This window comes from Diabrotica virgifera, chromosome 10 (genome assembly GCF_917563875.1).
Source record: "Diabrotica virgifera virgifera chromosome 10, PGI_DIABVI_V3a".
NCBI lineage: Eukaryota > Metazoa > Arthropoda > Insecta > Coleoptera > Chrysomelidae > Diabrotica > Diabrotica virgifera.
Genome location: NC_065452.1, coordinates 33,884,861 through 33,912,457, shown reverse-complemented (window position 1 = coordinate 33,912,457; position 27,597 = coordinate 33,884,861). Strand labels below are relative to the sequence as shown.

Below are 27,597 nucleotides of genomic sequence, written 5' to 3'. Positions count from 1 at the left end.
GGATAATTACATGCAGCATTTTATATTTCGGATTTCTCATCACGTGGGCAAAGTACTTCCTTTGTTTAGCCCAGTGACGGTTTAAGGCATCATGGGGCCCTAGGCGGCCATAAGAAGTAGGCCCCTTTATAGCGACATTTACTTAAAACAAATTTACAGATATTTATGTTGTTTTGGGAAGTAGTTACTCCAAAAATAAATTACGACAAAATGTAAAAAAGATCATTTTTCTTTTTCTTACATTTCGCAACAACTTCTCATTAATAGTCCATAGCCAAAGAAAAAAAGGGATATTGTGTCGATATGTGATTTTGCCCTGGGTATGAGTGCCACCCCTTCGGGGGTGAAAAAACGTACATTCAAAATAAGTGCGGATATGGATAAACTGATTAATTCTAAGTAACTTTTGTTCTATCGAGTTTTTTCACTAAATCAATACTTTTTGAGTTATTTGCGAGTGAATATGTTGATTTTTCGACAAAAAAAACACGTTTTTGTTTTTCGCAAATAACTCCAAAATTAAGTATTTTATCGAAAAAATATTCCTAGAAAAAATATAGCGTATACAAAATTTAAAAAAATAGTGTATATATGAAGTATGTAGACCCAGTATAAGCAGAACTGGAGCTAATGAAAAGTAGATTCTTATTCGACAAATTCCAAATCAAATATTTCAACGTAATTAACCAAAAAATGAAGCACTTTTCGGTGAAAAATCATCACAACTTTTTTAAAGTGATAAAAAAGTTTTATATTTGTTTTTTTTTTAAACAAGTCTCAAGTATCAAAATTAAACAAGTAAGGCTTAAAATAATGTCGATTCCATTTTTTGGCAAAAAAATCTTGAAAATTTATGAAAATCTTGAAAAAAATTAAAAGTATATTATTTATATGATATGTAAGTTTCGCCGGTTCACACTGCTTATACTTCAAAACATTGGGATATAAAGTAAAATAAATTTTTTGAAATTTTGAAAAAAATGTTTTTTTTCAAAATAACTTAAAAATTATTAGTGGTACCAAAAATCTTAAAGAGTAAAAAAATGTAGGTTTTGATTTTCTGAATATTTTAGATTTTTGCTTTTTTGGAAGATAAAAATTGGTTAAGATATGACTGTTCAAAATTTGCATACCCTGGGTAGAGAATTTTTCATTTATTATAAATTAATAAATGAAAATAGTTTCTATCGTTGTGGGATCGGTACCCACCGGAGGGACCACAGACGTTCGGATACAATTAGCCTCGCTTTGCAAAAACAATGACGACTTTGCTCAGTAACAAGACATTTACTCAATACACACACTACTCATTACACTAGGTACCTGATTGGAAAAATCCACTGTACCATGCCAATGACCATTAGTTGTTGTCAAATAAAAAAAATTGCATACGCTCGTGATTAATTACTTGTTCAAGCCCTTTCTACTACAGCACTTTATACCGATAAAACTCACAGAGCATATAAACAATACATAAGTAAAGTGGCTTGTGAAGCGGTAAGGATTAATTTCATCTGGGATGCTAATTAGGGGGTTATTTTCACCAGTTTTTTTACCCAAAAAATGGGATCAACTTTATTATAAGCGTATCTTGCTTACTTTTTATACTAGAATTTTTGTTTAAAAACAAGAATAATGCTTTTTTAAACATTTAAACAAGTTATGATGAGTTTTCCATGAAAAGTGCTTCATTTTTTGATTATTTCACGTTGAAATATTCGATTTGGAATTTGACGAATAAGAACCTACTTTTCATTAGCTACAACTCTGCTTCTACTGGGTCTACAGACTGCACACATTACAGACTGCACACATACACCATTTTTTCAATTTTTTAAAAGCTATATTTTGGTAAGAATATTTTTTCGATAAAGTACTTACTTTTTGAGTTATTTGCGAAAAACCGTCTAAAAACGTGTTATTTTTGTTGAAAAATGAAGATATTCACTTGCAAATAACTCGAATAGTATTGACTTGATTAAAAAACTCGATTGAACAAAAGTTGCTTAGAATTAGTCAGTTTATCCAATTCCGGACGTATTTTGACGGTATATTTTTTCACCCCCGAGATGGGGTGGATTCAACCGTAGAGCAAAAACACATATTGGGACAATACCACTTTTTTCTTTGACATGTTAGCTATGCTTATAGCAAATTTCATGTCAATCCAAGCTCTTGTTTTAAATCCAAAGGTTCTTTAAAATCCGGAGGTTTTGCAATATTTTACCGTGAGTGAATAAGGCCTATCGCTGGGTAGAAATTAAAAAAAAAACGTATCATACCAAAATAATTATCAGCTTCTAAACAAAATTTTCTTGCAAAATTGATTACCAAATTGAAGGAATGATTAGAACATGGAATATAAAAATGCCTTTGAAGATAACTGCTTAATTTGTCTGAAGTCGGTTGTATTTTCCTGTAGTCCAGAAAGCCACTGCGTATCCGCTAGGAAAAATATTCTAATTCGGATTTTTTGCACAATCTTACTCAAAAAGGACCCCTTTTAACAAATTTGCATGTTGCCAGGACCAAAAGTTGGTCAAACATTTTTTGAACGTTTTGTTTTTCTAAAATTATTTTTTTGCATGCAACAAAATTTTTTTAGGTTTTTTGGATCATTCCAAACAGAAAAGGTCTTTAGTGACTTTTCTCTAAAGTTGATAGTTTTTGACATATAAGCGATTAAAAATTGCGAAATCGGCCATTTTTAACCCTCAAAAACTATGTGAAAAACTGAAAATTTGAATGTTGCCAAGGTAGGTAGATATTCTTTAAACATCGATTGATGAAATCCCGAAGATTTTTTTGCAATACAGTATCAAAAACCCCTTTGTTTTTTAATTGCTAATCAAGCGTGCGCGACACTATTTTCCATCGTTGCATGTGTATGCAGTATGGTGCAAATAAAAGGAATAAATTCGTTATTTCGTAAACCGGCGACTTTAAGGAAAAATCCCGAAACAGGTCGATTTTTATTTTTAAGTTATGATATTGTGACATATATGGTATACTAGTGACGTCATCCATCTGGGCGTGATGACGTAATCGATGATTTTTTTTAAATGAGAATAGGGGTCGTGTGCTAGCCCATTTGAAACGTTCTTCAATTCTCTATTCAGTGATGTAAATATTTACATAATTATTTATACAGGGTGTCCAATAATTAAATTTTTTTGTCAATTTGCCAAATGATTTAATTTAATAAAAAATTTTTGGACACCCTGTATAAATAATTATGTATATGTTTATATTACTAAATAGAGAATTGAAGAACCTTTCAAATGAGCCAGCACACGACCCGTATTCTCATTTAAAAAATCATCGATTACGTCATCACGCCCAGATGGATGACGTCACTAGTATACTATATATGCCACAATATCATCACTTAAAAATAAAAACCGACCTGTTTTGGAATTTTTCCTTAAAGTCACCGGTTTACGAAATAACGAATTTATTCCTTTCATTTGCACCATACTGTATACACATGCAACGGTGGAAAATAGTGTCGCGCACGCTTGATTGGCACTTAAAAAACAAAGGGGTTCTTGATAATGTATTTCAAAAAATTCTTCGGGATTTCATCAATCGATGTTTAAAGAATATCTACATCTACCTACCTTGGCAACATTCAAATTTTCAGTTTTTCATATAGTTTTTGAGGCTTAAAAATGGCCGATTTCGCAATTTTTCAATTTTTAATCGCTTATATGTCAAAAACTATCAACTTTAGAGAAAAGTCACTAAAGACCTTTTCTATTTGGAATGATCGAAAAAACCTAAAAAAAAATTGTTCCATGCAAAAAAAATTATTTTAGGAAAAAAAACAAAAAAAAACGTTTAAAAACTTTTTGACCAACTTTTGGTCCTGGCAACATGCAAATTTGTTAAAAGGGGTCCTTTTTGAGTAATATTGTGCAAAAAATCCGAATTAGAATATTTTTCCTAGCGGATACGCAGTGGCTTTCTGGACTACTGATATTTGACAGAGACAAAGCAAAAAACTGAGTGATTGCAAATCATAAATTAACCATTCTCTTTTTTTTGTCCCAGTTAGCCCTATTTGATTTTTTTAACATTTTAAATTTTTTTTAAATTACTTCTTAAATAATTCAATATTAATTAATGCATTTGTGTGGGATGCGGGCCCCATCAAGTGCCCGGGCCCTAGGCGGCCGCCTAGTCCGCCTAATGGTTAATCCGGCACTGGTTTAGCCGCTGCAATACCGCTTTATTTCTTACTCTGTTCATCCACGATATCATCAGTATTCCGCGGTAAGCCCACATTTCAAAAGCCTCAATCCTCTTGCACATTGTTTCCGTTAGGCTCCATGCTTCCATTCCATAGCAGGGTAATACAAAACAACAAAATACTGAATACATAGCAGCGTAATAGGTAAACGTATTCTTAGCGTAATATTTAGCTCTCTGTTAGTTAGTACCTTTTGCATTTTCCTAAATGATGTTCTCGCTTGCTCTATTCTGCATATTGTGATTTCCTGTTGTAAGTCCGATTTTTCATTCAGCCAGCAGCCTAAATACTTGTAAGCTTGTACTCTCTGCACCAAGTCTCCATTTATTCTAATATCTGCCAAGTTATTAGCTATATTTTTGTTTTTGCTATCCATTGGAGTTTCTTTATGTTTATTTTCAGGCCCATTTCGTTGCATTGGAATAACAAAGTTCTAACTACATCAGGTGCCATTTTGGTACAATGGTATGCTTTAACAATTGGCATGCAATTGGTATGTTTTAACAATGTAAATTCTTAAAAAAATACAATTAACATGAAGTAAAAGATTTCTTAGTTAAAACAAAGGAGTTCTGATTTGAGAAATGATTTAAACTTATAAGTTTTGTCTAGCACATATACCCTTGTTTAACAACTAGTATATAATAAAATAAGTTTAAGTTACTTAATCAAGTCTTATTGTTAACTTATAAATATTTTTAGTTCTTGCAGATAGGAGCCTGTATACTTAAGTTGACTATTTTTATTTCAGTTAGAACCCTGTTAACTTATCAACATTTAAAATTCTCTCAGATAGAATCGTAACTTACGTATTTCAGCCACCTGTTAATAGATGTCGGTGCTAGCATCATATTAAGGTGAAGAACATAAAATAGAACCAAGTTACATAAAAATCTCAGTGTAGACAAAAATTATAGATAGAACCTTGTTATTCTGACGCAACGATATGTTGGCTACGGTCCGTCACTGAATGTGGGAGTGCCTGCAAATCATCCCTGCCCGTTGCTATCAGAAGTGTGTCATCAGCGTATCTCAGATTGTTTGATGACAATTAAACCTCTGTGATTCCATTGGCAATTAAACCTCTGTTCTGTCTTCTACTGCTTCTCTGTTAAACAGAAGCGGGGATGGCACGCAACCTTGTCTAACTCCTCTCAGCATAAGCATTGCTTCAGATGTCTGGGTGTTAATTCTGATGTCAGCTGTTTGATTCCAGTACAAATTGGCAATTATACAAATGTCTCGTACATCCAGGCCTATCTCTTTTAGTATACCCATTAATTTATCGTGTTTAATAGTGTCGAATGAATTCTCATAGTCAACAAAGCAGGTATATACATATCATATTCACATCCCGACATTCACTCGTTCTTGTCAATATCAAAAACCCTTTACTCTTGAAGGTAATTTCGGCAAAGTGTTCTGTTTTGTGATACTTTTCACAAAGATTAGGTGCCCATGCCTTTCCAGGCTTCTATATTCTTTTAGGCCGAGTTTTTTGTTTTTCCTGGGCCCTTTTTTCTTTAAGCTTCCCTTTCGTTCCAAGTCTTACAAAATTATGTTCTTCGACTCAATAAATCTGTAATGATAAGTAAAAAGGTGTTAGGTCAAAAATGGAAAAATTAATTTTAAGGCAACTCGTGTGCAAGAGCTTTGAAGGCCTTGAGGAAATTAGCAGGCATGATCTACCCGGTTTGCAAACCTTAAGTTGTTTAGTGTGTTACATACATTCAGACGAATGTTTGATTTGTGCGATGAATAATTTTCTGGTAAAAATGTCCAGTTTTTTTGTATTTTGTAGTATACATAGCAAGTCGAAGGAGTCTTCTTCTAGACCAGTGGTTCTCAACCTATTTGAGTCATGTACCAAAACATTATTTTTGGTACCACCTAACTTAAATACCTATTAAGCTATGTAATCTTCTTCTTTTTGTGCCATGTCCGTATTGAGACGTTGGCCGTCATTATGTTTACGAGTTCTTGAAGCCTTTCTCTATCGGCTGCTGCGCGAAATAATTCTTCTACTGTGGAATCACATCATTGTCTAATATTTCGCAACCATGAAAGTTTCTTTCGACCAATCCATCTCTTTCCCTCTACTTTTCCTTATATTATAAGACGAAGTAGATGGTATTTAGGTCCTCTAATCATATGGCCTGAAGTTTTTCTCCTGTTAATGATGTTTATGAGCAGACGTTCTGCTCATAAACATTGACCATTTGAAGAACATCTTCATTGGAAGTGTGTGATACCCACGATATCTTTTAGATTCGTCGATACCACCACAATTCGAATGCTTCTAATTTGTTTAGCATTGTGGTTTTTAACGTCCTTGCCTCATAACCATACAATGAGATAGACTACATTAGGTAATCTAATTAACTATAATTTATATGCTGGCATTTTAGGAAAAAGTCGAAAAGTAGGAAAAAGAATAAAAAAACATTTCGACAATGCTCCCGTATTTTAGTCACCTACTGAACTTCTAACGTAAAACACTATTTCAATTTTTTTTGTGTTATTTTATGCGTTGTTGATTTTGGCTGTTTTGTGATTTTGCGTACCACCACAAAAATAATGATATATGTACCACCATTTGTACATGTACCACAGGTTGAGAACCGCTGTTCTAGACTGAACATATATACCCAGACTCCCTTTCTGATGTCCTCATTTGTTATAAAGACCATCGTATGGGTTAGAATAGCTGAAAACTGTTGGTAATTTCTATAAGATGTCAAAAAATAATAAAACTAGTGTCAACGCTGTTACAGCGATTTATCAAACGAAATTTTACGTTTTTATTGGAAAAAATATATTGGTAAAATATATTGGTAAAATTGATATTAAAAAAGTTTCCCATATGGTTCTAAGTTACGCAGTATTAGGCCTCTTGACCTGTTCTTAAGCTTGAGATTTTGAGCTTGTATTCGTAGCTGTGATGTTCACTGCCAGCTATCTCGCCACCTTTTAAAGGGCCTTCCTATTGGTCTCTTGCCTGTTGGCTTTGAATCTCTGGCTATACACGCTATTCTCTCGCTATCCATTCTCGTCACATGCTGATCCCACTCTCGTCTTCTCTGTCTTCCCCACCGTACTATCTCTTGTATGTTACAGAGATCTCTATTATTCTGTCGTTCGGTATTCTGTCTCTCAGTGTTTCCCAGTTATTGACCTCAACGTTATCATTTCTTATGTTCTCAGTATCCTCTTGCTTTCTGGTGTGTCACATCTTGTTTATATCGAGTTTGTCATTATCAGTCTTACACATGATTTCTATATGCGTACTTTCCCTTCCAGCCTCATGTCTTTATTTCTCCAGATGACATCACTCAGACATCCTGACACGTAATTGGCTTTATTTGCTTGTTTTCGGACGTTCTCTTTACTTACTTACTTAATCAATAGACCCATTTGTACCTTTCGGTGTTGAGCCGTTTGTAATACAATTCATCAAATTACAATATTTTACAATCTTCTGAGCTGTCCTAGCTCTTAACGAATTTTCTCCATTCCTTCCTATTGGATGTCATCTGTATTGCTTCCTGCTAAGTCTTACCCTTACTCTGCAGTATCTGCGCGAGATGTCACTATTCCATTATTTAATGGGTCTTCCTCTTCTGTTCTTCCCTATCGGTTTGGCGTCCCACACTCTTTTTACTTGTCTATTATTGTCCATCCGGGTTAGATGTCCGAACCAAGCCAATTTTTTCTCCTTGATTGAGTCGAGTATCGGTTTGATTTTGTGTCTTTCTCTTATTTCTTCATTTCTGATTCTATCAGTTCTTTTTACTCCGATCGTTCTTCTGAGGTATTTCATCTCTGCTGCCTGAATTCTGCTCTGCTGTCTTTTGTTTAATATCTAATTTTCTGCTCCATATGTCACCGTAGGTCTATATATTGTTTTGTAGATTGTCATCTTGGTCTTTGTTGATATTTATTTGTTATTAAGGAATCCTCTATTGAGTGCTTGGAATAGTTTTCCTGTGTTTTCCATTCTGTTGTTAAGATAGTCCTCGATGTCTCCTTTGTTGTTGATTACTGTTCCTAAGTATTTGTATGAATTTGTCTGTATTATTTTTTGTTGGTCTATCATTACTTCTATCTGTTTCCTTGATATTTTCATTATCTGAGTCTCCTCTTTGTTTACGTTTAAGTTGTATTTGCTTGCTTCTAGGTTCCATTTCTCTAAGTTGTATTTCAGTTTTTCTGCTGTTTCCGCAATTAATACTATGTCGTCTGCAAATATACATATCTCAGCGTTTATCATTTGCATTCTGTTCCAACCGATGCAGTATTTCTTGAAAGTTTTCTTACATTCTTTCACTATCTCATCTATTACATTTATGAATAGCACTGGGCTGAGACTACCCCCTTGTCTAACTCCTTGCGTTGTTTCAAATGGTTCTGACTGTATATTTAACGTTCTTACTGTATTTGTTGTTTTCTTGTATATACTTTTTGTTGCTTCTATCAGTTCTTCACTTACTTGTTTCTGCTTTAGGCTTTCCCATATTATATATTTTCTTTTTTCGAATGAGTCGAATGCTTTTTCCATGTCTATAAAGCTCAGATATATTTCTCTATTTTTTTTATGGCTTTTTTATTACTTGTTGCATGGTGAATATAGGGTTTTGTGTGTTGTGTCCTTTCCTGAATCCACTTCCCAGCAAACAGACCGACGTGTTAATTACGTGAATTTTAGGTACATTTGTCACCAATATACGTAAATTGTTTACGTGAATTTCACGTGAAAATTTGGTTGGAATGTCACATTGAAAATACGTCTTTAAATTACGTGAATAACTCGTCTTCAATAGACGTGTTATTTACCTTAAATAGCAATAAAATCTTTCGGGATATTCACGTTGCAAATACGTGTTGATTAACGTATCTTTTAGGAAATGTATATATTAGTATTCACGTGAAAGATACGTCCTCGGTTCACGTAAATAATTCGACCTTAATTAACTTATGAATCACGTAATTATTATCCATATAATATAAATAAAACAAGCATATAAAGTATTAACAATGTATTTATTTAGTAGAATTTAGAGACTTTAAAACATTTGTCCTGTATAATTATTATATAAGATAATGAACCAAAAAATACCGACCTAAAGACACATTAAAAAATTTGCCAACACAAAACACAACACAGGTAACTTTTTATTTCGAGGAGGACACTTCGACACTTTCTTGTTTTTTCTAATTGCATCATGGCACTTCAACCCTCGAGCAGTGAGGTGAACGTTAATACGAAAGACATTATACTATAAATAAACCCGCCTAAAATAAAACGAGGGAAATAAAGCTCTTCACGTTTCACTTTTTGTTGTGATGAGAGTGAGAAGCCAGAAGCCAGAGAAGCTGATGCTGCTGATGTTAGAGGTAATGATAATCGATTATAAAAATCGATTATTTTTAAATTATAGTTAAACTATTCTACTTACCTTAAATTAGTATTACGAATTTTCTTTTTGTTTTTAAATTTCTTCTACTATTAACTAATTGGTCTTACTAAAAATCTATTTCAATACCAGAATAATATAAAAAAATAATCCTATCGAAACGTATCTATTATTCGATAAATCGATTAATTTAGTTTTCGAACCAACTATGTTAGTCACGTGATGGTATTTAAAGGAGGAGAAATGTTTGGTAGTACTTCATCACCGCGCGCGATTTGAAAATAAGACTCAACATCATTTTAGCTCATGGGATATTTTTAAAGAAAAAAATAGCTTCAAATCAAGGTTGGATTGAAATAGTTATGCTAAATGATCTTAAAAGCGAAATCATAAACTTTTTGTTTAAATATTGGTATTATTTACATGACTTTTACGTGAAATACATCTAATTTTTCGACGTCCATAAAATACAATGAGTAAAATTCAAGCGATACGTATTTAACCAAAAGCGTTGTAAAATTTTTGTTTCCAAAATATTTCTCAAAATTTAACCAAAGGAAGTTATTTCTGTTTCGTGATTATTACGTGAAATAAACGTACCTTTGCGATGTAACCAAAATTCACAAATATTATAAAAAACATGTACTATATTCGTCATTATGATTTTATATTATTCTAATGTCAAATATGTATAAAGAAAGCACAAATATATAGGTGAATGATTTGGCACTGAAATACGTTTTTTTCCCGTCATAAATCACCGAGTTACGTATTCGTTGAAATTTGCCGTAAATTTAACGTAATTATCACGTAATTGGGCTCAAGTCTGTTTGCTGGGTTTGTACGTCCTCTAATTTGTGTTCTATTTCTTTTCTAATTATCCTTTCTATTATGGTTTCGTATACTTTTGCTGCTACACATAGTAGTGATATACCTCTATAGTTCTTACAGTCTCTTGTGTTTCCTTTCTTGTATATAGGTATAATTACTGCATTTGTCCATTCTCTGGGTATTATTTTTCTCTTCCATATTAGGTTATATACATTGTGTTTGGTAAAGAATGGGCCATAGCTTAACCTTAGATTCTTGAGGTTAAAAAAGGTCGATTTAAGCTAACTTACCTTAGTACAAAAGTTGATAATAACCGAAATACAGGGTGTCAAAGTTAAAACTTTTATTCTATTTATTTTTGAATATTTCCTGACAGGGATGGGATAATAACACGAAATTTAGTAAGTGGTACTGGTACTGTACACCCTACTAAATTATGTTAAACGTTTCTGGCAACTATCAGAGGCGTACGACGGGGGAACGTGAATGCTTGACCCTTCCCAAATTCTACGCCACTGGCGGAATTTATATTTTAGTGCAATTTTTTGATTCTCCAGTACTTTCTATGTGAATAACATACTCTTCATTCGTAACGATAAAGCCATTAGTTTTCGAGATATTTGAAGCTAAAAACGAATGAAGATAATGCATTAATCAAAATAATTGTGCCTTTTCATTTTTAACTTAAAATATCTCGAAAGATATGGCACATTCTTTACCAAACACCCTGTATGTATAACAATTTTTCTTTTGCTTTTACTCCTATATATTTCATAATTTCTGGTGCTACTTCATCGCTTCCTTGTGGTTTTCCAATCTTTATCTTTCTTATTGCTTCTTCCAGTTCTTTTTTTTTCTATAGATTCTGGATTTTCCGTGTTTCTTATGGATACTCTCTTGATGTGGCTTTTCTTCTCCATTGTATTCGCTTGAATTCCATTCAGTATCAGCTGGAAATGTTCCCTCCATCTTTCCATTAGTCTTATCGTCGTTCATTATTGTTCCTTCCTTGTTCATTATTTGTTTCAGTTTCGTTTCTTTGTTGCTTCTTAGGTTTTTCAGTGTTCTATAAAATAATTTTACGTTTTCTGTGCTGTTTTCTTCCATTTTTCTCCGAATTTTTCCTAACTTTTCTTTTTCTCTTTCTTAAGTATCTCTTTAATTTCTGTTCTTTGTCTTTTATAATTTTCATATTTTTGTTGTTTTGTCTTGTATGTATTCTTTCCATAATTTCATCTTTTCTTTTATTTCTCTTTTCACTTCATCGTTCCACAAAGATGTTCGTTTCCCTCTGTTATTTCTTGTAGTTCCACATATTGATTTAACTGTTATTTTTATCATCACATTTTTAAATTTTCCCCATTCTTCTTCTATTGTTTGTTATTTATATTCATTGTCCATCTCTTTCTCTAGCACTTCTGTGTATCTTATTTTCGTTGATTCTTCCCTTAGTTTATAAATTTTTATTATTTCTTTGTGTTTTTCTTTTCTATTGAATGAGGTTTCTAGTAGATAGTGGTCACTACCAATTTCATAACTCCTTTTCACCCTTACGTCTCTTATCCAGTTCTTCTGTTTTTTGCACTATAGTATAGCCTATAATTAATTTTTCGTCTCTTGATTTGACTTCTCTTGTGTATCCTTTTATGCTGGAAGTGTGTGTTCATAATCACCAGGTTATTGTCTAGACAGAATTCGAGTAGCAATTTTCCATTTTTGTTTATTTTTTCCTCCCCATAAGGTCCAATGACATTGTTCCATTTTTCTGCTTCTTTCCCCACTCTACTGTTCATGTCTCCTGTGATCACAATTTTCTCTGTACAATCATTTATCACTTCTTGTAATTTGTCCCAGAACTCATTCTTTTCGTTTTTTTTTGCGTCTTCATCTGGTCCATAGCATATGATTAGGTTTGTATTGGTTTCCTCTGTATCCATATCTATGTCTACTCTTAGTATACGTTCGTTGTAATATATACAATTTTTTACTTTGTTGATACTGTCCTTCTTTATCATGCACGCTACTCCTGCCTGAGCTCTCTTCGTTTCTTCCACTCCACTGTATATGAGTAGCATTCCGTTTTCTAATATTATTGATCCTCTTCCTTTTTTCTTTGTCTCTGTTATAGCTACTATTTCAATGTTCTTATCTCTAATTTCTTCCCCCAGTTCTATTTCCTTCCCATTTATACCTCTTACATTCCATGATGCCATTTTCATAATTGTTTTGTTCTTTTCTGTGTTTAAGTTGTACTTCAATTTGTTTTTCCTTCCGTTTGTGTTATCTTTAAATCTGCTCATGTTCTCTTTAACATCCCCATAACTACATTATTTCGACTCACAGATATTCGAATCTCGAGACTTGTTCTGTTAGTACGTTGTTAATTACTATTTTGCATCTTATGGGTTCCCTTGACACTATCAGGGATTTGGTCTAAGCTGTTGATATTTTCGTGCTGTAGTTCTTCGCCACTGTATTGAAAGTCTGTGCCATTCGCTGTAGGTTATCCTCTTTATCGGAGATTAAGATTGCGTCGTCAGCATACATAGGATTTTTATGTGTTTTTCTGCCATTTTTTCCTGTACTTTTAATGTCTTCTATGATTTTGTCCATTACTAAATTAAAAAGCAATGGACTCAAGCTATCCCCTAATGTCTTTAATTATCCCTATCAATTTGTTGGGCTAATTTTTCTCCTTTAGCAATCTTAGCACATCTTCTAATCTTACACAATCGAAGGCTTTAGTCAGATCTATAAAGCACATAAATGCTGGCTTATTATATTCCAGTGCTTTCTCAGCAATTTGTCTGGCTATAAATATGGCGTCTATTGTGGACCTATTTTTCCGAAAACCTTGTTGTTCCTCACTAATTGTGTAGGTATTCTTCATTTATTTTATTGGCAAGTATTTTTGTTAAAAATTTAAGAGTTGTGCTCATAGTTTGATGGGCTCAGTAAGCATTTAGGTTTAAGAAACAAAAAGACTGGTTTAGTACATTTATTTACCACGAGATCTATTGAGGGTAAGTACGTACATTCAAGTTTTAAATTGATATGAAAGAAATATACAATTATAAGTTTAATACTATTTCATTTCTATTTTAACTCTGCTTAAAATACAATCACAGATTTTCAAAACATGTCATAAATAATATAAACAAACAAACACTAATGTTGTACATTTAGGATTAGGAATACTACCAAAATATCTTCGAAATCAAATTCAGCTAAAGTTAGTTCGAGTTGGTTAAGAAAAAACTAATAAAAAGTAAGTTTGTATATAATAAAGTTTTTGTTAATACACTGAATAATACAGAACAAAACTTTTTCTAAGCATAAAATTTTCTACCATTTCAGAGATATTCCCATTAGCATTGTTGCTAAAAGTTTCCCGACGACAATATACCTAACATTAGTCTAATTAATCTTAAGATTTATCACAAAATAGTCGCCTCGTGTTTTCCAAAATTAGAAAATTGGACAAGTAAATAAAGTTCTGTACATATAAAAATAAATTTCGATTTTTACTTACAAACATCCTTATACTATTTAGGTGGATTATTAGAAAAAGTTTTGTATTTTTACAGAAGTAGATGAACAACCGAATAACAGTCAGAAGAACTAAACAAGTTAAGGGTATAAGGTTGCAGAAAGGTATGGTTTAACGAAAAAAGACAGTGACAGTGAATTAAAAATAAATAAGTAGTGTTTCGAAGCCGATGTCTTAATATCTATGTACAAAAAGCTAAATCTACAAAATTATTAACTTCTACAAAGGCAAAACAAAACTACATTGGTCTTTATTTGATGTACCTAATTTTAAAGTGATATTATACCCCCTTATTTTTTATTAAGTTGCCAAAAATACTAAAACCTCCCCTGAAACCTGCTTGCTCTTCCCTATATGGGATGACGTTATAAACATTGGGCCCCACGTTGTCTGCCAATTGTTTGACAATAAAATTGGCACATTAAGTGTGTTCATATTAGACGACTTAGGTGTCGTTTTATTGTTAAACAATTGACAACCAACGATCTAGGTGGCTGCTATATTGTTACAAGTTGTGAAAACTTAAACTATTTTTTCTTCGTCTCGCTTCAATACTTCTCACTATCGAATACTATATGGCCATTCAGTTATATTTAAATTTACTTAAATTATTTATTTAATTCTATATAATCTTTGTAATGTTCATCAGGTACTAGGAAACCACATACTAATTTAACTTCTGACTGTATATTCAAGTTTTCATGCAATTAAATTTCTGAAATGGTGCAAGTTTTCAGACACTTTCCATCAAATGGCCTTGACAAACATCTGTTGTGCACAATTTTGAGCATACTTTTTTTATTGGAGTTAAAGAGTGACTTTAAAATGGGGTAAACCCTGTAGTTGGCTGTATACCTTCAATATAACAACGTGGAATGAAGTAAACACTTCTGTTGTATGTAGGCATATGAATTTATTAAAAATTCTTAAAATTTATCCACAAGGGAGTGGAAGTACAAAACGTTTTCGGTCAAACTGACCATTGAAGTGGCTAATTAAAATGACTTGTACACTGGACGTTTACACTGATGATGGCCAGTTTAACCGAAAACGTTTTGTACTTCCACTCCCTTGTGGATAAATTTTAAGGATTTTTTAATAAATTCATATGCCTACACACAACAAAAGTGTTTACTTCATTCCACGTTGTTAATGAGTGACAGTAATACAGAGAGAGAATACTATTAAGTATGACTATGGAAATATAAGAATCAGAATCGCACGTCTCTTTAAAAAATTAATCGAAAAATATTTTGTAAGGATTTCTGAGTAGATTTCAAGAGAACACGCATAAGAAATACTAAAAAAGACGAATAAAAAACATGATAAAAAGCTTCTGACAGAAAAAGTAGGTTTAAGTATCAATGTCTAAATTGAAACAAAATGCCCTCAATGCCAAATGCCTTAAATTAGCAAAAGCAAACCTTACTTTAAAAAAGCAAAAACAAAAAAAGTTTTCCTTAATGTCCTTCAACCAACAACTCAATCAGGAATTGAATAAAGTTATTAAAAAATAACTGAATCTTTCTAATAGTATCTTAAATTAGCATTTAATAGTCCAGTCGAAAACTCTATAGAATTTGTTACTGTGAGTCGGACCTTAGATTTTTGTAAAATATTGAAGACTTTTTAATTATACAAATAATATAAAAAACAAATAATTAAAATTTTAGTCTGCTTCTGCTGAAACAGTTCTGTAAAATTCAGGAAAAATTTATGCCCGAAAAATTGAATTACTGACCCTTATTTCTTAACTTATTGTCCTCAATATCTGGGAAATTATCACCTATGGCAGTGGTTCTCACTATTTTTGAGTCATGTACCACAAAATAGTACAGTTGGTAAAAAAATTAAAGACAAAAATTGTAAAAATACTGATATGGAAATTTGATGATGGAAAACGAAAGTCTTTAAAATTTGTGAACGTTTATGAATATACAGCAATATTTTGAAGGTATTTTCAAATTGCACAACTCAAATTTTCGCAATATTTAACGGATTTTCCGGTTTTTGATAATGATATTTCCAAAAGTTCAAAAATTTTTAATATTTTTCAATTTTTCCAACCAAACTGGGACAAAGGTATCCCGTGTTTCGTTAAAGCAATATTTTTGAGGTATCTTCAAATTACACATACAAAGTTTTCACAAATTTTCCGATATGTCTGAATTGTTCCGACCAATTGGAAACCAATGTAACTTGTTTTTTGTTACAGCAATATTCTGTAGATATCTTCAAATTGTACATGCCACAATTCCAAATTTTCAGATTTTTCATAAAGAAATTTCCAAAAGTTCAAAAATTTTGAATCCTTTTAAATTAATTTTACCGATAAATTTGAGACAAAGGTATCCCGTTTTTCTTTACAGAAATATTTTGGAGGTATCTTCAAATTATAGATACCAAATTTTCACAAAATTTCCGATATTTTTGAATTTTTCCAACCAATTCGAAATCAAGGTATCTTGTTTTTCTTCACAGCAATATTCTGGAAATATCTTTAAAATTGTATATACCATATTTTCAAATTTTCCGATTTTTCATAAAGAAATTTCCAAAAGTTCAAAAATTTTTTAAATTTTAGAATTTTTCCGACCAAGTTGGGACAAAGGTATCCCGGTTTTCTTTACAGCAATATTTTGGAGGTATCTTGAAATTATACATACCACATTTTCACAAATTTTAACGAAGTTTTCGATTTTTCGTACAGAATTTTCCAAAGCCTTATTTTATCGATTTTCCTCGAGAATTATCATTTTTACTTGCTGCAAAAATGTCCTTGGGTATTTCTAAAAGTATTGATAGAATTTAAGAGCAAATAACTTTACTTTTGGTGAGAACAATTCTTCTAAAAGTCTTTCTAGATTTTCCACAACTCTTATACGACAATATTCTAATTATAAACAAGTTTTTCAATATATCTCTACAAAAACCTAAGGCACAACGTCACTTAATTCGTGATACATTCAACCTAGATGACTTTATTGCATGACTCCCGACTTAAATATAAAGAAAGAAACAAACTTTTATGACTAGATGATGATAAAGACACTATGTGAACTATGCATATTTATAAAAGTTGCGTCGATATGAAGGAGATGTGTCAAACACTGACTGACACAAACCGACAATACCAAACCTACCAGCGAAGGAAATTTCACAATATAATAATGGAAATGAAACCGACGATAGATGGCACCTCCCATGAAATAATATCTTGTCTGCTATTCAATCTTTGTCTCTGGTAAATTATAAAGTAAAAGAACTGAATTGTGTTCAACTGATGTTATTATGCGAACATCCTTAGTAAAGCTGTGGACTAGATGGAGAAAATCATACAAGAGCCTGCTCAGGTGTTTGGAATCAATGAAATTAAAGGGAAAGTATACCGATTGAAAAATTTCTCATGGTTGGTATGCGCCTTTAATGAGAGCGACAAAGAGACATGTATTTATTATACATTTAAAACGGGCTAGAAGATATACACCGGCAAAGCGAGATAGCGCTAACAACCCACTTCATGTCGTAGGCAGGGCTTTCTCAGCACAGCGTTGCCAAAGTAGATTTAAAAAAGAAAATACCAAAGTAGAAAAAATTATAATATTTAACTTATTGTAAACGAATATAATAAACAAATTATTTAAAAGAAAAAAACTTAGTACAAAAATATTTTCATCCATTTTAAAAAAATGTGAAAACGTTCAAATATAATTAAACTTTTTTCAAAAATACAAAAATAGACGGTTTCGTTTTGATTTAAATTTGATTTAAACTTTTTTCACCCACTTTTTTTAAAATGGGTGAAAACAATATTTTTTTACTTAAGTTTTTTTCTTTTAAATAATTTCTTTATTATATTCGTTTACAATAAGTTAAATATTATAATTTTTTTCTACTTTGTTATTTTCTATTTTAAATCTACTTTGGCAACGCTGTGCTGAGCTAGCCCTACCTACGACATGAAGTGGGTTGTTCGCGCTACCTCGCTTTGCCGGCGTATATCTTCTAGCCCGTTTTAAATGTATAATAAATACATGTCTCTTTGTCGCTCTCATTAAATGCGCAAACCAATCATGAGAAATTTCTCAATCGGTAAACATTAATCGGTTGTAGATATGAAAACCAAGTTTTCGTTTAAAACTTATAGTCGGTTTATGACGATTTAAGTGAGAAAGTCAGCCTATCAAGAGTAAGAGTAAGAGCTGCAAAAAATGAAAACAAAATTGAAAAATCAAAAGATAGAAACTATAAAATTGTAATAACACAATATGGCAATTCAAGGTAATGGTGAAAATAAAAATAAATTCCTCGTCAGATAAGTTAAAGGAGACTAGTATATTATAATTTTTGTCATTGTTATGCCCGTTGATAAAATAGATATCTTGATTTAATTTGTTGGTAGTTCCGACCAAAAATAGTTTATTCAAAACTAAAATTTCAAAATTCAAATATGCACTGCGCGTAATTAGAAAGAGGCCACCTAGAATTTTATTAGTTTTTCAATAATTTTAAGTTTATAAAAGTTATCCTATTGTAACTCACAAAATGGAGAAAAACTTTTAGACACCGACAAACGGTGCCGACAGGTCAATTGAAGATAATAAGTTAGTGCAGAATTGGTATCAGTTTTACGACTTCGAATTATGCACGTATTTGCAACTTATTTTTCTTGCAATATGACTGTTCTGCTTTTTCAAAAATCTTTCATTGGTGTTTATGAAACTGGTTGTTGTTGAAAGAGTGAACTGGTGCAATTTTTAAATTCATAACTATGGCTTAGAGATTTGCTAGATCTGTTCAAATTGTTACTTTCATTGATAATGGAATAAGTCAAAGAGAAGCGGCCAGACAATTGTCCAAAAAACATACCAACGATTCGTAGAGACAGGATCAGGCCCGAGAAGAATCACGACGGCCAGAGAAGACCGTTCTTTACAACGCACTTCTTTGCAAAATCGGTTCTTTACGGCTAGAGCAATCCAAAACCGTTTTCAAAATGCTCACGGGTGGACATTAAGCACTTCTACCGACAGAAGAAGGTTGAGGGAATTTGGTCTAAGGGCTCGCTGTCCAGCAACAGGACCTTTGTTAACAGCAGCACATCGACAACGCCGACTTCAGTTTGCTAGAGACCAAGAGCATTGGACGATAGCAGACTGGAAAAATGTTTTGTTTAGTGATGAATCCAGGATGGTTCTTTATGGCTCAGATGGTCGCATCAAAACATACAGAAGACGTGGGGAACGATATACTGCTTTTGTGCGAGCACGTGTTGCTTTTGGAGGAGGTTCGGTAATGTTTCGGGCAGGCATTTAAACAATTAATTTTTGTAGGATTCATAAAAATTAAAAGATACCAAAAATTTTAAGTGGCCTCTTTTTAATGACGCGCAGTGTACAATACCTAGATTTTTATCAAAACACTCACTAGGTCCTAAGATCAACTCAAGATTCAAGTAGTGGTGGTGTTAATGGAAAAATCTGCGTGATTTCCCCTATACCTTTAGAAGATCCTTCTTTGAAGAGAAGACGTTGTCCAACAGCAACATACTCTGCGTGTAGTTTAAATCTGAACAACACCGAATCACGTTCGTTAGTGTGGATGCATCTGGAAGAACATATGCCCATAATGACGGCAGTCTGCCGAATGTTTCCTATATAAACCGTCGTCTGGAATCCTGGATAGATGGCAGTAGCGTGGAACAGCACAGAAACGCTAGCTTGGAAGAACAGGCATGCTTTGGCGTCCTCGTCTTCGCTTAACAGAACCATACCATTCCTTAATCCGGGAATATAGGTGTTCAGCCCTAACGACGCGCTTTGTCCAGCTCGTACCATCCTGCATGGTACCCTATTACGGTGAATAGTTTTGACTGCGACTTTCTGAAAGGAACCGTCCTTCAATGGACCTATCTGCATCTTTGTACCTTCTGTTATGACTCCTTTAGTTAACAGTCCACCTATGATTTGACCTACATCTCCAGTCTTGAAGTTCTCGTCAATTTGAAATTCGGGAGATTCCTGAAAAGGAATATTGAAATATTCATTATTTAAATAACTTTAAATCCTAATCAGGCATTCACTATTATTTTGTCATAGGGGTTATAATAAATTTAAAACATAATAAATTATGACAAACACATGCAAAAGATTACTACAAACATAAAAAGGGAACACTACTCCCAGGCTTAATACACTTAATACCCATCTTTTATTTTAGTAGCAAGTTTAGTGTGGAACCTCAGGTTTTTCAAGTACCATTTTAGAAGCTTTATAATATTCGACATTACCCCAGAAAACGAAGCCTAAAAATAAAAACCACTTGAAAAATCGAAAAATTACTCATATTTTGAGTACACGGAATCAACTTTCGTTGGAATTTTTCCTAGAGGAATTGACGGAATGTGACTGCATATTGCAGAGTCCCTCTCGTCTTCTTTATTCGTCGTCTCCTGGTCTTACAAATTGTAAAAGGCAGAGATTAAGGATGTTACTAGAAAGTGGTTCCAAGAGAATTTTCAGATTTATTGTTTAGATCTGCGCCCCGATTCTAATTCAAATTTCGACTCAAAACAAGTCGCAATCAATATGGCGACGTTGAAATGCGACTGTGCGAGCCTTGTGGATTTTAGTTGAACTAACGAAATTATGTCACAAAATAGCGACTATCGAAATTAACAGCGACTCCAAAAAAGTGGTTGATATTATAATTTCGAGTCGAAATTATTGTGACACGGACATGAATGAATATGAATGGCCGAAAGCGAGGTTAGGTTTAGTTTAGGAGATGTGTTTTGTTTGTTTCTTGCAAGGAAAACTAAAGCAAAAGGTGTTAATATGACTGGGATTTATGGAAATTTGCTGGTTTTGGAGGAATTAGAGAGAATAGTATTAAATTAGAAATATAATAATTGAGAATTTCCACAACGTGAATTATGAACACAATAAAAGATGTAAGGTAATAATCTGGGAAAATTAGTATAAAACAAGGAAAATTATGTACCAGTTATTTTACTGCTGGACATGATGGAATCAAATCTTAAGATTTCATATATTAGTAATATAGCTATGCAAAGTCCTCAGAAAGTGTGCTATTTGGTTTATAAACAAATTAGCGCTCCGAAATATTTTTTCAATTATTGCTCTGTAACTCAGAAGATTTTAACGTAAAACCAAAAACACTCACATAAAAATTCACTTTAATTTAATTCTGCACATAGATATTTTTTTCCGATTTCCTTCGGCAGAAATTTTCCTCGAAAAATTCGGGTTTTCCAAACAAAATCTTTAATTTTCAACTCAAATTTTAGGGAAGTAATTATTTATCAATAATTAAATAACTTGGTGACATAAATCTTTTTTGTTATGAGTGTCTTGAAGATATGAAAATTTGTATGCACAAAGAGACCCGGAATAAAAAGGTAATGGCCCAAAGATTGAAATCCTGTTGTTTATAACTCTGTCGCAAATGCCGGTCAAATTTGACCGGATATACCTGGAACCACTCTTCGCAATTCAATTTTTTTTTTCTTCGAAAAGGGCACAGAAGCCGTGCCCTTTTCAACAGCGTTAACTTAATTTAATTTAATCAAATATTTTCCGAGGGGTTCTATTTGTTTATAAGCCAAAAAATTGTTTCTTTGTAATAATCCTGAGACCGCTCAAATAGTCCAATTTCAATTCTGTAAAGTACGTTGAATAGGTATAGTGATTTTTTATACGAAAATCATAGTTATTCTGGTGTATCATAATCTTTCTGGTTATTATTTCGACTGAAATTTTTTAATTAACATTTTAATTATTGCTAAACTATTGGTTAGATTGTCGCCGGCCTCCTGATATATAATCTACTATAAAAAATCTTTCACGTCATCAATTTATTTAATTATTGATAAATAATTACTTCCCAAAAATTTTAATTGAGAATTGCAGATTTTTTGGGACAACTCAAATTTTCCGAGTAAAATTTTTGTTGAAGGAAATCGGAAAAAAATAAGTTTGTGCAGAAGTGCATTTTTATTTGAGTGTTTTTGGTTTAAAGGAAAAATCTTAGGATTACAGAGCACTAATTAAAAAAAAAGAAGATTTAGGAGTGCTAATTTGTTTATAAATAAAATAACACTTTCTGCGGACTTGTCATACCCCATATTACTAATATATGCAATCTTAAGATTCGATTTTAGCAATAAAATACGTGGTAAATAACTTTTCCCAAAAATGGCATTTTTTCGATAATTTTCCCAGACTATCAACAAATGTTGCGGTGGTTGCGTAGCCAATAAATCCAATAAATCGGAGCGCCAACCCAAATTCTGAGCTGTGTCAAAATGATAACGTTAATATCCCCAGTTGTAACTAATATCGAAATGAATAAGAATCGCTATAAATTGCGACCATCATGGAGGCGTCGAAATTAAATAGCGACCTCGAAATAAATTAGAATCAGGGTCCTGGGACTTCTCATTTCTCTGTAATAGATGTCGCTACCGCTAGAGCATCCGATACATTGTTTACAATTCTGCTTAAGGGGCTACCCTAGTGTAAAAGTACGAAATTCATATACTTTTTTTGGGAATTTCTAAAATAAAAAATGCTGTACGAATTGTTTTGAAAATTTGCATGAGCATTTATTATAAAAAGAAGTACATGTAAAACAATTTTCATAAAAAAATATTGAAAATTAAACGACTTATGCGCCATCTACTGGCACCGTGAAAATAAAAACATGGCCCCACTGCTGCAGTGATTGGGACTAATAGAGATCATAAAACATAAAATTTCAAAGTGCTTATTGAAATGTAAGTTATTTCCTATACCATCAACTAGGATTTTTGAAAAATATTAAAATTTGGCAAAATGACGAAGTGTTGAAAAACATTTTTAAAATTAGTTAAAACATTTTCAGTTTCAAAAACCGCCAAATTGACATTTTTTAACCGATCAAAAATCCACTTGTTGATGGTATGGAAAATAACTTATATTTCAATAATAACTTTGAAATTTTATGTTTCAGGATCTCTATTAGTCCCAATCACTGCAGCACTGTAGCTATGTTTTTATTTTCACGGTGCCAGTAGATGGCCCATAAATCGTTTAATTTTCAATATTTTTTATGAACATGTACTTCTTTTTATAGTAAATGCTCATGTAAATTTTCAAAATAATTGGTACAGTACTTTTTATTTTAGAAATTACCAAAAAAAGTATATGAATTTCGTACTTTTACACTAGGATAGCCCCTTAAATAGACATTTCCTTTCGTTTCAGAGGTATCCATGTAGCTCTACTGAAGACATCTGGAGAGACAGAAACGTACATATGGGGATGGTGGATCACCTCTGAACCGAAATGAAACATGAGCTGTTTTTTAATTTTTCATTTTGGAATCAACTTTCGTTGGAATTTTTCCTAGACGAATAGTCGGAATGTGACTACATATTATAGAGTCCCTTTCGTCTTCTTTATTCGTCGTCCCCTTGCATTCTTCTTCTTCTTATGAAATCCACTAATGGATGTTTGCGATCACGTTTGACCATTTTTCTCTGTCGCTTGCAGTATGTATTAGGTCTCCTATGTTTTTTAGTCCTGTCCATTGTTTGACATTACGGAACCATGACATTTTCTTCCTGCCCACTGCCCTTCTTCATTTGATCTTTCCTTCAATTAAGGGTTGCAGAAACTGGTATCGTTTGTTTCTAATTAGGTGCCCCAGGTATGTCATTTTTCTGTTTAATTGTGCCTAGCAGTTGTCGTTATGTACCAATTCGTCTCAGGATTTCTTCATTTGTTATTCGTGCGGTCCAGGGAACTTTAAGGATTCGTCGATAAATCCACATCTCAAATGCCTCTAGCTTATTCATTGTGTTTATTTTTTAAAGTCCATTCTTTCATGCCATATAGGAGCACCGACCATATACAGGGTGTTTCATTAACAATTGTCCATATCGTAACTGGAGAAACCTTAGCACAAAATACGAAGATTTAACCCAAAACACTTAAATAACATATTCTTCCTTACCGAGATACAGAGTGTTTTATTACAAATGATCTAAAAGAATTTTAGCTCATTGCTAAAGCACCTTTTAATATTTTTTGTTCAAACTTGACACACAGTTTACACATGTTAGGATACTTGGACATCTTGGCTATTAGTGCACCCTATGTAACGCACAGCTGAATCTTATGTTTGTGCGTCACAGTGTTGCCATGCCATTTCTTTCATAATTTCAATCAATGTTAAATGTACCTACAAGAATAATAGAATAAGAACGTTTACTTCTCCGTCATTATACTAGGTAGAATGACAAATGAGGTGTCAAATGAAAGCTTATAATCCAAGGATAGCACTAAAGGTAAGAAATTAGACCTAGATTGTCTGTCCCTCAAAAAATAAGCGTTATATTGGGGATTTCTAATGTCGACATTAAAAGTAGCACTATTTTTTTTCTATAAAACATTTTGATCTAAAACTTACCAGAAAACTTCTTTGTACTCTCTACTTTCAAATAAACGTGATTAAGAAGCTAAATTTTAAACTTCGTCACACAACTTTTGCGATTAAACTTTGCAATGCACAAATCCGCACCTTTTTTTTTGAAAAATTCATAACCTTTATCATGATAAGAATAAAAACTTGAAGCAGGTACCTTTGTCTTCAGAAATATTAGAGCTATATACTGTAAAAATTTCAGTAAAAAATATTAAAATGGAACATAGTTGTAGCGAGGTAAAACGCAAAAAACGTGATTCCATTTTTTTTATTTTTAGGTTAAAATTGCGATTTTGACAATGTTCCCCCACATAAAATTCAAAATAAACCTCACTTTCGATTGCAGCACCCTCTAAAATATAAAGTATGGATAAAATTAGCCATTCACCCCTCCGTGGTCAGTATCTCGAAAACTAAGCGCTTTTTTGAGGGTGTCCCGCTCGTGTATAATATCACAAACAATTGGATACGGCAACGGTGTTACAAGTGATGGTCGGATCCAATGCCAAAATCTACACAGACATATTAGGGTGCACTAATATCCAAGATGTCCGGATACTTTAACTAGTGTTAAAATATAGTTTTTCGCTGTTACCAGAGGCATGCTGTAGGGATATATACTTCCTTTTCGCCCCTTTACCCCCGTACAATCTACGCCACTGTCGTAATAGTCATTTCAGCATGTTTTTTTGATTCTTCGTTACTTTTTACGTAAATATCATCCTTTTGTCTCAATGCGATAGATTAAGTAGTTTTCAAGTTATTTGCGTTTTAATGTATTCATTAATTTCATTTAATGTAAAGATTCGATAAAATTATGTATTTTAGACACATAATCTTATTGAATGTAGTTTAAAATACATAGTCTTATGGAATCCATTATCTTTAAACGCAAATAACTTGAAAACTACTTACTTTATCGCAATGAGAGAAAATGATAATATTTAAGTAAAAAGGAACAAGGAATCAAAAAAACATGCTGAAATGATCATTACGACAGTGGCGTAGATTGTGAGGGGGGAAAAGGGGCGAAAATGAAGTATATATCCTTACGGTACGCCTCTGGCAGCAGCGGAAAACTATCTTTTAACACTAGTTAAAGTATCCTAACGTGTGTAAACTGTGTGTTAAGTTTGAACAACAAATATTAAAAGGTGCTTTAACAATAGGCTAAAATCATTTTAGAACATTTGTAATAAAACACTCTGTATCTCGGTAAGGAAGAATATTTTATTTAAGTGTTTTGGGTTAAATCTTCGTATTTTGTGCTAAGGTTTCTCCAGTTACGATATGGGCCCTGATTCTATATCAAATTTCGACCAAAAACAAGTCGCTTTCAATATGGCGACGGTTGAAATGCGATTGTGCGAGCCTTGTGGATTTTAGTTGAACTAACGATGTGACGTCATGAAATAGCGACTATCGAAATTAATAGCGACTTTAAAAAGGGTGTTGATATTATAATTTCGACTGTCGAAATTATTTGACACGGAGATGAATGAATGGCCAAAAGCGAGGTTAGGTTTAGTTTAGATGTGTTTTGTTTATTTCTTGCAAGGAAAACTAAAGCAAAAGGTATTATAATATAGCTGGGTTTAATTGAAATTTGCTTGTTTTGAGGAATTAGATAGAATAGTATTAAATTAGAAATATAATAATTGAGAATGTCAACAACATGAATCATCAACTCAATGAAAGATATAAGGTAATAATCTGGGAAAATTAGTAAAAAACAAGGAAAATTAATTACCAGCTATTTTATTGCTGGACATGCTGAAATCAAATCTTAAGATTTCCTATATTAGTAATATAGACGTGCAAAGTCCACAGAAAGTGTGCTATTTTGTTTATAAACAAATTAGCGCTCCGAAATCTTTTTTTTATTATTGCTCTATAACTCCGAAAATTTTAACTTTAAACCAAAACACTCACATAAAAATTGACAGTAATTTAATTCTGCACATTGATAATTTATTACAATTTCCTTCGACGGAAATTTTCCTCGGAAAATTCGGGTTTTCCAAACAAAATCTTTAATTTTCAACTAAAATTTGAGGGAAGTAATTATTTATCAATAATTAAATAATTTGGTGACAGTGACATAAATCTTTTTTGTTATGAGTGTCTTGAAGATATGAAAATTTGTATGTACAAAGAGGACCGGAATTAAAAGGTATCTAATGGTTCAAAGATTAAAATCCTGTTGTTTATAACTCTGTCGCAAATGCCGGTCAAATTTGACCGGTTATACCTGGAATCACTCCTCGCAATTCAATTTGTTTTTCTTCGAAAACGACACAGAAGCCGTGCCCTTTTCAACAGTGTTAACTTAATTTAATTTAATCTAATATTTTCTGAGGGGTTCTATTTGTTTATAAGCCAAAAAATCGCTTCTTTATAACATTCCTGAGACCACTCAAATGGTCCAATTTCAATCCTGTAGGGTACGTTGAATAGGTATAGTGCTTTTTTTATATGAAAATCATAGTTATTCTGGTGTATCATAATCTTTCTGGTTATTATTTCGACCGAAATTTTTTAATTAACATTTTAATTATTGCTAAACTATTGGTTAGATTGTCGCCGGTCTCCTGATATACAGAGAGGGGCTAAATTATGGAATAAATTCATTTTCTCTAAAATGAACGATTTTAGAGAAAAATCCCGAAACATGTCGATTTTTATTTTTAAATTAAATTTCTTGGCATATATTTCAAACTAGTGACGTCATCCATCCGAGCGTGATGACGTAATCGATTATTTTTTTAAATAGGAATAGGGGTTCGTGTTTAGCTCATTTACAAAGGCGTTCAATTCTCTATTCAGTATTATAAACATTAATATCATTATTTATACAGGGAGGCCAAAAAAATTTTTGAATTAAATTAATTGACGCAAGAAGAAGAATGCATATAATTTATTTAACTCAAAATACATTCTATTGCTGTCAGAAAATAGAAAAAAATGTTTATTTTGCAAATAAACATTGCTTTTAGCTTAAATTAAATGTTCAAACTGCCAATAGGTAGGAGGGAGGCTGTTTGTGATTTAATTTAAGCGAA

At 32.5% G+C, this 27,597-nt stretch overlaps 1 protein-coding gene across 1 annotated transcript in view; it reads right to left on the bottom strand.

The window, feature by feature from the left end:
* Positions 1-13,481: 13,481 nt before the first annotated feature.
* Positions 13,482-27,597, bottom strand: part of LOC126878615 (GTP-binding protein 2) — an 81,358-nt gene continuing 67,242 nt past the window's right edge. The window contains exon 6 of the mRNA XM_050641436.1: positions 13,482-20,067. Coding sequence (XP_050497393.1) covers positions 19,492-20,067 — 576 coding nt within the window. The 3' untranslated portion in view covers positions 13,482-19,491. The remainder of the gene's footprint in view (positions 20,068-27,597) is intronic.